General features: G+C 43.4%; 1 protein-coding gene across 8 annotated transcripts in view; it reads left to right on the forward strand.

Annotated features, from left to right (window-relative positions):
- The window catches only part of celf5a (cugbp, Elav-like family member 5a), a 156,042-nt gene extending 146,368 nt beyond the window's left edge, over positions 1-9,674 (forward strand). For 5 of the 8 annotated variants that reach the window (XM_036522267.1, XM_036522270.1, XM_036522268.1 and 2 more), the window contains exons 8-12: positions 1,831-2,043; positions 2,416-2,508; positions 3,663-3,806; positions 6,015-6,179; positions 6,956-9,674. In XM_036522267.1, the coding sequence (XP_036378160.1) occupies positions 1,831-2,043; positions 2,416-2,508; positions 3,663-3,806; positions 6,015-6,142 (578 nt within the window). In that variant the 3' untranslated portion in view covers positions 6,143-6,179; positions 6,956-9,674. The remainder of the gene's footprint in view (positions 1-1,830; positions 2,044-2,415; positions 2,509-3,662; positions 3,807-6,014; positions 6,180-6,955) is intronic. The other 3 variants (XM_036522269.1, XM_036522273.1, XM_036522274.1) reach the window with 1 other exon arrangement.
- Positions 9,675-10,472: the final 798 nt, after the last annotated feature.

The following is a 10,472-nucleotide window of genomic DNA, read 5'->3' on the forward strand; positions in this document are numbered from 1 at the left end:
CTGTGCTGAATCAATGCTTCTGCTCTCTTTCATTAATTTACATATGTCCCCCGTGCTGCCTGCCATTTCCCTTTTTTACTTAGCAGACATCCTTTTTAATACTGTTGCAGCTGCATATTGTATAGATACAACAATTCCCATATAAATAACCAGCCTTCAAGGTAGAATAAAAGTGGCTGAAAGGTTTTACGAAAGCATTTACATTTTACACTAAACTAGCAGACAAGGATGGATGACTTATAAATCTCCTCTGTGTTCAGACAAAGGTTTACCTAATTTAAAGCAATTCTTGCACAATTCTGATACAAGTTCATTCTTGTAATTTTCTATCTATTTACAGCTTTCCCCTTTTTTTCATATTAGAAATAAAATTTCGGTCACATCACAAGGCCACAGGTCAGATATACAATTAACATGTATTCTGAAAATTTCGGGCCCCTCCGTGTCTTCCAGGGCTCTGGACTGTTAATCCTTTAAAGGTTGTGTGTCCACGTCTGTCACCCTGTTTCCTTGCGCTGTCCGTCCCTCCTCGTCCAGCTCTTCTCTGACGCACCCCGAGGCCCATCAGTCCCCTCACCTGCGCGCTCCCCCAACCCGTGACTTTTCTAATCTCCCTCCTCTGCGCTCTTATCAGGAGCCCGCCGCGTCCGCCCGCTGACCCTGGAGCGCTCGGCCCAGTATTAAACCCTGGAAAATGAATTTGCCAGATGATGGAGAGGCTGCATTATCGTGCGGTACAGCGTGGTGCGTGTGGTCGGCCCGGCTGGCTGTCTGAGCCTTCAGAACAGGAGCAGTCTCCTGGGCCCTGCAGAGACTGGGGAAAGCTGCAGTCTAATTCATCACTAGTCTGTGGGACATGGGAAACAGAAATAGCCCTAAAAAAGAGAAAAGAGTGCAAAAGACGAAAGAGCTCTCCCTGGGCCTGTGTGTTATTCCCCTGGCCACAGCAGCCGGACACAGCCCTGCCAGCCTCACCACTGCTTGCACATACATGCCCAGGCTACCCAGAGATCTATATGCTATTCCGTGTGTGATCCTGCTGCCCACTTCTTGAGCCAATTTGCATAAATCTGAGTGAGTGTGTTGTACACATTCATATATGGAGTTTTCTATAGGGTCTTCGTGAGCACCAGATTGCCAGGGTGGCATGCCGGAGGGTTTCCGTGACAACCAGTGTTTCCGTCCAATCGCATCTCGGCTGCAGATTGAAAGCTGGTCTTCGGGGAACTGTTCTTCAGCTCGCACTGATGCTCAGCCTCAAAGCAGGCTCCTCAGCAGTCTGCCAGCGCTCAGGCAGCTCCCCATACAAAACCGCATGCTCTGATTCTCTTTAATAACCACACCATTTCCAAAAGGCTTCAAATCTGTCTGATGTGAAAAATACACCCGCTTTGATAAATGTACTGCGTGATTACAAGGTCCTAAGGTTCAAATGTCGAAGTATCACTATAGTGGACAGTATTCACAGTGTTGACTTACTTCCGTAAGTGGGAATTTTCCATGTGGCATGAAGAAGCCAGTTTGGGACAAGCTAACCTTGTTACCACAGCCATTAAAAGCATGCCGTCCCCATTATTTCTGAAGGCTGTAGGTGTTTCGCTGCAAATGTTGCACTGTATTGCACACGATTTCATCATGCGAGCGCTGAGGAACAGCAGGCTGTCTGACAAAGGCAGCAGACAGACATGCTTCCCACAGGTCGACTGAACCCGGAGTTGCACAGCGTGCTGTGGAGCTGCTCTGACTGTGGGACTGACTGCTGCGGAGCAGGAGAGGTGCCGTGTGCCTGTGCTGGTCTGTCATACCCTGCTGTGTCCCTGTCCCCCTCAGGTCTCAGCTCTCCACCCGCCAACATTGCCACCTCCGCTGTGCCGAGCATCGTCACCCCCATCGTCAACGGCTTCACCGGCATCCCCCACCAGCCCAACGGACACCCTGCCGTGGAGGCTGTCTACACCAACGGCCTGCCTCCCTACTCCGCCCAGAGCCCCACAGCTGCCGATACTCTCCAGCAAGCCTTTACCGGCGTACAGCAATACACAGGTATCTATCTTGGGGCGTACTTCCTGGTTCCTAGGCTTAAATAGGCCAGGATAGGTAAACATGGTATGTGTTTTAAGTATTGCTTTTTGAGAGATGCATCACCTGTGTAATTTCCTTGCTACTTTACATTTCAGATGTTAACAGAACAATGGCTTCTTCATCCTTTGTTGTCTGCCTGTTTATATTAATATAACCTGACATTCTGTCCCCCAAAAGCAATTTTTCGGAGCTACAGCTGTTTTGGTGGTTACTTTGTGTAAGGCCAATGACACAACAGAGTGATATGATGCTGATTTGACAGATATGAACTATTTGTCACTGCAGGGCCCAGTGATTTATTCAGTTTCATTCACTCACTTTTTTTGTGTGCAGCTATTTACCCAGCAACCACACTGACCCCTATTGGCCAGACACTGCCACAGCCACCCCAGGTCATCCAGCAGCAACAGCAGAGGGAAGGTGAGGGTGAGAGAACAATATTAAACTCTTTTTAATGCACTGTTATTGTATTGTGCTACCTGGGACACAAAGCTTGAACCTACGCTCTTTACATGGGTCATGGGAACTATTACTATGTACATTTTGTATGTGCATTTTATCTTTCGCCTCAACAATATTCTCATAATCACAGGAATATTGGACTTCATGTGTACGTGTGTACACGTATCTTAAAATACAGGGACAGTAAATGGGGTTCAATGCTTGAGAGTTGTAAAGGAATAAAAATAAAGAGCAAGGGTGAAAAGGCAAGTCTATAAGGCACACATTGCTCATTTGGAATATGCAGTTAAGAATGATTTGCCGATGTGCAATGCACAGTTGGATTAAATTATGAAAGTAGATTGCTGTTGATATAATCTGCACACACAATAAGACACTATTGTGCATTACCACTCACATAGGTATGTGCACACCATACAGTGGGAAAGTCTGTTCCAAAGATTTGAGGCTGTTTACTGCCAAGTATCTTTGAATAGAAATGGCCTTGAAATAGGAATGGCTGGCTGCTTTTGCAAAGCCCCAATCCACAGAGACTCAGCAAGCCAATATCAATGGAAAACAACAGGTTCTCACTCTTTTTTAAAATAAGGACAAAACTATGCCTTCTTCCGCTGTTTTCATTTTTTGTTCGATTTTTTTTTAGATTATTTAAACAGCACAGGGGGAGATGGACAGAGAACTAGACATCTCGGCTGTTGCCTTTGTTGGTGATCGATTGTTATTTCACTGTCCTACTGTCCCTGTGCTATTTAAATAATGTCCAAAAAAATCTGACAATAAATGAGAATATGGAAAAAAAAAAAGTTTTGTGTGGTGTTCTCATTTGAACAAGAGTCCAGACTCATATTTTTCCTCATTTTCAGCTCTCACGCACCATATAGAGCATGGGCTTTCAGCTGCATGGTGGCTTTCCCTGTTCTTTTATAAATACTGCTAAAATGACTATTATCCTACGAGTAATGCCTTCTACTCAGCAATACTACCGTCATAAATTTGACATTTCATCTTCATTTGTGTAACAATCACAGGTGTCCCTTTAATGAGAGAAAGCAGCAGGTCTGAAAAGGTCGGAAACAATTAGGAAATGGCTATCTGATGGAGTTGTCTCTGTGTTCCAGGACCGGAGGGCTGTAACCTCTTCATCTACCACCTGCCACAAGAATTTGGAGACAATGAGCTCATGCAGATGTTCCTGCCCTTTGGAACGGTCATCTCCTCCAAGGTCTTTATGGACAGAGCCACCAATCAGAGCAAGTGCTTTGGTGAGTCAGGACAGGAAATGAGGATAATTATATGAATATATATGAATCTGTAACATCACGGGGTTCATGAAATAAGTGTTCTGGGCTCAGAATGATGTTAACCTAGCGATCTAATCACTTTAACGCTTTTATGAAGGGATTACCATACACACAAGGTATTTCAAACACATTGAATCTTAAGCATATATAATGAATAATACAATATATACTTCTTTATACAATATGCAATTTAAGCATATCAAGTGTCAAACAATTACTATTCTGAAAAACACATTCACCATGACAGTCATGTATTGCTGGACTGTATTAACCCTGCCAAAGTTTTGGCACTGGGGCATTGACAGTAAGTCTCTGCAATATACTCTGACCTGCTAATCCCCTCCCTGCTGCCCCTCGCACTCAAGAAAAAGCATAGCCTTTTCCTCCTCCTTCATGAGAGGAAACAGGTTTGTGTGCATCCCTTCGTTTCTTGCAGAGGATTTGCCGAGGGCTTATCGGGTTTCTGTCTCTTTCCAAAAGAGCTTGTTGCCAGGAATTTCATGAATTTATACAAAGCCTCGGCGCCTCTCGCTTTTTGTTTGGCTGCGGAATATGAATTGAGAGGCTGCATGGGAGCCACCGCTGTATCAGCGCACAGATCACCGCTCCTTAACCCTGCTGCCCATCAATATCCATAAAGCAGCGTGGCCGGTTGGCGCTGCCAGCCGGCTCTAATCCCACCCGGCCCTCTCACAACTGCCTCACTAACTGTGAAAAGGGGGGGAGGAAGTTTTTTTTCAAAAGAATGCGGAGGCAAAAGACAATTATAGATCAGCATTTGTTTTCACTTCAGGGAACGGCACAGCCCTGTGCAAAATTGATTGCTGCTGGGTCTCAGGGGGGACTTAATAACATATAAATTCACGAAAGAAGGCCTATTTGTGGTATTGACTAATACACTATGCATTTACAACGTAATGTCAGGTCTGGGGAATGGACCCTCTTTGGGGCAATTAATCTAGACAGCACGCACAGGCATAAAGCCAGACTGACGGTACTGACGGTGGGAGGGAGGCTGACATGGAGAGCATCCGCTAAAGCAGGCCAGAGTCTGCACCCCCATTCATGACCATACCCCCACCCCCCACCCCCATGGCAAACAGCTGTACCCCTCCCACAAAACGTCCCAGCGGCAGGCGGCCCCTCCCCAAGGTGCCAGGGGACCTGGGGAGGGTCCCTCAGTTTTTTATGGGTCATTGACTGCTCCTGATGACACTCCAGACACCAGGGAGTGCATCAAGCGGAGCCACACTTCACTGCGGTTTCTGGTCACTGACTTTTAAAGCTTTATTTTTTACACTCGATGGTAACGGGATGCCGTTTGCAGGCTCCTGTCGCGGCATCCGGGGCAACACGCGTGTGCCTGTGCATCTGTCAGTTGTTGTGTTCGTCTCTGTGTGCCTGCGTGTGTGTCTGCATCTGCTCATGCGTGTGCTTTCCCCATGTGGCACGGCATGCAGGTCTGCGTTTTATTTTTATCCCTCTGTGTTCACACAAACATGGATTACTTTAAAGGAGGGATCCAAACAAAACTTGCACTTAAATATATATTGAATAATGTTGATACTTATTTGGCATACATGCCGGACAAACCACCTGCAGTAAAACAATACTGAAGACTTAATGAGGCTCACAGCAACAGTATCTACATTTTTATATCTGAATACTGTTAGCATCAGTAGTGAGCATAATTCATGTAGCAACAACCTGGTATTGATCAGCAGTGTTTCCTTTCGTAAGACTGAGCAAAGCTACAACAGATTATTTCAGTGGCCTGACAGCATTAGATACTGCCTCAGTAATGGTAATAATATAATGGCTTAGACTATGTTTGTTGATGGTAGTTGTGAGTATTACTTTCACATCAAGTTATGGTTTATAAGACATTACGTCCCCACCCAGGTTTTTTGTCATAACTCAGTCGTGTGTATCTTCCATTCATTAGAAGGCAATTCCGTTTATGGAGATGTATTCTTCATTTCTCCACAGTCATGTGGATATTAGGGTCATGAAAATATGTATGTTTGTTCTGTGTTAGGATTTTTTGTCTTGCACTGTATCAGGGTTCTTTTTGCCTGAGCCCTGTCGGGACCCGTTATTTTTGCTGTGTGTCAGGACTCTGCGTGCATGCTCTGTGTCAGAACTCTGTGTTTGTGTGTGGCCTCACAGGTTTCGTGAGCTTTGACAACCCAGCCAGTGCACAGGCTGCCATCCAGGCCATGAATGGCTTCCAAATCGGCATGAAGCGGTTGAAAGTCCAGTTGAAACGACCGAAGGACGCTAGCCGCCCCTACTGACAGACCCTGCCACTCAGTATTAACTGCAACAGCACAGGTGAGCTACTACCAAATAACTAGAGAAAACAAGTGTGATACCTCAAATTACAACGTAGATTTGTACTTTTTGTTCGATTTTTTTTTAGATTATTTAAACAGCACAGGGGGAGATGGACAGAGAAATAGACATCTCGGCTGTTGCCTTTGTTGGTGATTGATTGTTATTTCACTGTCCTACTGTCCCTGTGCTATTTAAATAATGTCCAAAAAAATCTGACAATAAATGAGAATATGGAAAAAAAAAAGTTTTGTGTGGTGTTCTCATTTGAGAACACCACACAAAAAAATAAAAGAACAGCAAAATGTTGAAATGTCAGGTAAGCACAGGTAAGAAAGTTTTTTCATCCATTATTCAATGTCTACCATAACACAAACTAACTTTCACAGTTGCACAGGTATTGTACATTAGGGAGCATACAGTATGTGTGGTTAAGAAATCAGTAACTTCTACATAGTGAAATACTCATATACTCATATGATATAACTCATATAATCTGCTGATTATATATATATATATATATATATATATATATATATATATGTATATTATAAACAGATCCTACAGTAAAATAGACATCTGGGATAAGTGTTCTCTAAACAGTTTTGATACACACAGATTATGCATGCATCTGATTTGGATTTTCATCAATTCATTACAGACACCAATAAAGCAAGATTTCTTTGCAAAAATGATTCAAGCAATAATTTGTTTTCCTGATGTGTTTTCAAAGGCCACAAGGGTCTAAATATAGCTGTTCACCCTCTTCATTGTAGGTTTTGAAGAGAAGTGAAGATATCCTGAAGGAGTTAAACTTTTTCTTTGAAAACAAACAAAAATAAGTAAAAAACAAAACCGTGAAAGGGATTTTGAAGACATATCAGCATTTACTTATGAAGAGAAACTGCGGCAACGAGAAGTGCTAAGAAGTTTGCACTGTATCAAGGGACGACACCAACAGCAGCAACGGCAGATCAAGAAGGACAAAAAGCATTAAACAAAGCGTAAATGAACAAAACGTGAAACTTTGAACAACAGAGCTTTTTTTCTCGTTGAGACTTGAATTGTTAATTAAGCAACAAACAAACAAAAAAGCAGCAACAACAACAAATAGATTTCTATATACATATTATATACACATATATATAAAGAAAGAGGCGCTTGTGGCTTTTACTATACTGGACAAATGAGGGTTAAAACTTGAAGATCAAGGAAAAAAAAAAAACAGTGGAAAAAAGAAGTTTTTTTCTGCCCCACTGGTGGACTTGCCATTTCTCTCTTTCTCTTTCCCTCTTTCTCTTCCTCTTTCTCACGTCTCTCTCAGCAAGCGCAGAACTATGACTTTCTGAGGTCACTGAGGTTTCCATAGCTACAGTACAACTGAAAATCTCGCACCCCTTAGGGACCAAAGGACCAAACATTTTTATTGTTCTCAACAGTAATGTATAATATTAATATGAATAATACTAATACTACAAACTACTACTAATAATGCTACAAGTAAGAATAAGAAGAAATACTAGCTTCAGGGTGGAGGAGGAAAGGGGTTTTGGTTTTGCCTTTATGCTACTGGGTTTCAGAATATTTAAAGAAAATGCAAAAAGAAAAAAAAAATATTTTAAAAGCTATAATAGGAGAATATTTTAAAGCTGTTTTAGTGGCGTAGAATATGTGGATTAGAGATTGTTGCGGGCATGTTCAGATCTGCAATTAGCAGTCACACCTCACCCATGGAAACAAGTGTCAGATCCGGAGGCTTTATCTGGGACACTCGGGCCATCTTAACATCCTGGTAATATTTTCTTTCAAAATAAGCAAAAGGAGAGATGCAATAAAGTGCTTTACTGAGGTAATGGATACAGCTTGGCCTCAGATGAGCTGCTCCTCATACAAAGCTCTTGCATTTTAGAAGCATGGGGCAACACAATACAAAATTCTGTTTATGCATATCTTATCATATTTAAGCCACATCCTTCTGAGATGCTGTGCCATCATGGTTTTCATGGCATACTGTGCAGTGTTCAAGGCTTGTAATACCACACGGACATGTTCCAGCTTACCTTGGCAGCAGGCCAGAAGGTGAACTGCAGAACGCTAGCTGAATGGGAAAAAATATTAGCTGTATGACAACAAATTTAGCTTACTTGGTTGACCTTGCACCATATATGAATACAGTAATGAGCCACCTGGCTCTTTTTTCCACCAACTACCTTTTCACAACAGATTGCTGTGGTGGGGAATGACACCGTAGGCTACCTGTATTGATCCTTGGATCACACAATTAGAGTGCATGCAGTTACAGGCCCGCAGGTCTTCTCTGCCTATGGTACACACACCCTTGTGCCAAACACATAGTACACAAAGAAATCTCCTTCCCTTGAACATTGATAACATATCCTGAGGCAAGCTGGCAGAACCGCAAAGATATTTTGCTCCTCCATTTTCTATCACAGGTGCTCACTGTGTGAGAGTGTACTTGAATAGATTGTGAAACAGGTTTTCAAAAACGGGGGGCGTATTTCTGTACGCTTCTGTACAGAAGAAGAGCAAGCATTAATTGCCCCCCTCCTTTATATTCTGCAATGGTCTTGCCTGCCAAAAATGAGGGCACTGCACACTGCCACCCTACCCTCTAGGAAGTGATATATTTTCTTTGTGGGCAACTGATCTGATCCAGTGCAGCAGAGGTATCCCATGTCAGGAACACAAAGGCAGCATCATTAAAGCGCTGAAAATACAGATAATCTGACAATAAAGCACAGCGGTAAAAGTGCCACGCACTACCAAGGTCTTACCGCCGTAAAACGTGCGACAGCTTTAACTGGTTAATAAAATACACAAATTACCCTGACAGTGGTTCTGTAAGTGCCACATGGACATCGCGGTGCCTGCCGGGTGTTGGGCGTTCTTCCCCAGCTGTTCACGGCAGGGGGACCCCCCTCTCAAGCACATCACTTTTAATAGGGACCATCACTTCGCAGGGACCTGAGAGCTAACTCGCACCATAATTAGGATAATGCTAATATTGATCAGACGGCAAGCTGCTCTGCGGGGCAAAGAGACGCACAATCAATTATACATTGGCATTTCCAACGAATTGACTGACTGACAGAGTTCATTTTTCACGCACCAGTTGACGAATGCTGAGCGGCCGTGCTAACATCAGAGAGGAGGGGCTGCATATTACTGGAAATATAACATTATAATGTTTTATGTTTTGTAACTGATTCTTTTCATATTGAAGGGACAGTGATAGGTGGAGGGAAACTGCGATGTGGCTTAGAGCAGCCTAAAGTGCCCATACTTCTTGCGCTCAGACAGGCATTGTGTTTAAGTGCATTGCTGTAGCTTGCCGAAAAAAGCAAAAGCTTTTGGATCAAAGGCAGTGCAGGCAGGCAGATTGTGCTTCCCCCTTGGGAACAGCTTGGTTTTAAGAGCCTTATGAGGTCAAATTAAGAGCGAAATGATCCATCAGACCTGACAGTAAAGATGGGATGTAGTATGTAGGATGTAGTAACAGCTGCTGTTTAAAAGATGCCACCAGCTCCAAACAGGCGTGCAAACACAAAAACACCCTGAAACCATCACCCATGACAATGGGAATGCTCCGAAAGCCAGGCTGAGCATCTCTATATGCTAATTCAGGGGAATCTCAGTAGATTGTCAGTATGTTAATTTTGGCAAAAAAAAAAAAAAAAAAAAATCAGCCAAGGAGTTAACTAAAAACTAGTCACAAATGTGTCCTGGGTGAAGTCTGTCTGAAGGTATTTGTTTTCCATGATATTCCTTCTTCTCCATTTATGTCTGTCTTTGTGTTCTAATTTCCTCTCTTGCTTTTGTATATTACTACATGTTGTTTTGAGGCCATGCAAGGCCATGTCACCACCCTGTCCGTTCCCCTGTGAGGTTCAGGGCTCAGCCTCCTTTCCAGCTCCAGCTCCAGTGGGGCTCCAGTCTGCAGCCCTGCTGCTCTGTGAAGGAGGCCCTTGGCACTGCAGTGGTGCCATTTCCTGTTTCTCTGCATATCTGTCTGACTGCGAGCTGTCAGAATCTCCCTGTATGGAACTAGCCATTTTCAATAATGGGAATGAATGAGAGCTCGTATCCCCCACCAGCAAAAAGTCTTTTGTACTCTCTCAAGGGTATGTATGCATCAGCATTAAAACCCCAATGGCATTTCCTACCAGACACAGCACTGACAGTAACAGCGACATTGACAAAAAGGTTACAGTTGTGGCATGCAGTCAGCAACAAAGCTTATTAATGCCTTTATGGGAAACAAAATGTGTATGT

This window comes from Megalops cyprinoides, chromosome 2, assembly GCF_013368585.1.
Source record: "Megalops cyprinoides isolate fMegCyp1 chromosome 2, fMegCyp1.pri, whole genome shotgun sequence".
Lineage (NCBI taxonomy): Eukaryota > Metazoa > Chordata > Actinopteri > Elopiformes > Megalopidae > Megalops > Megalops cyprinoides.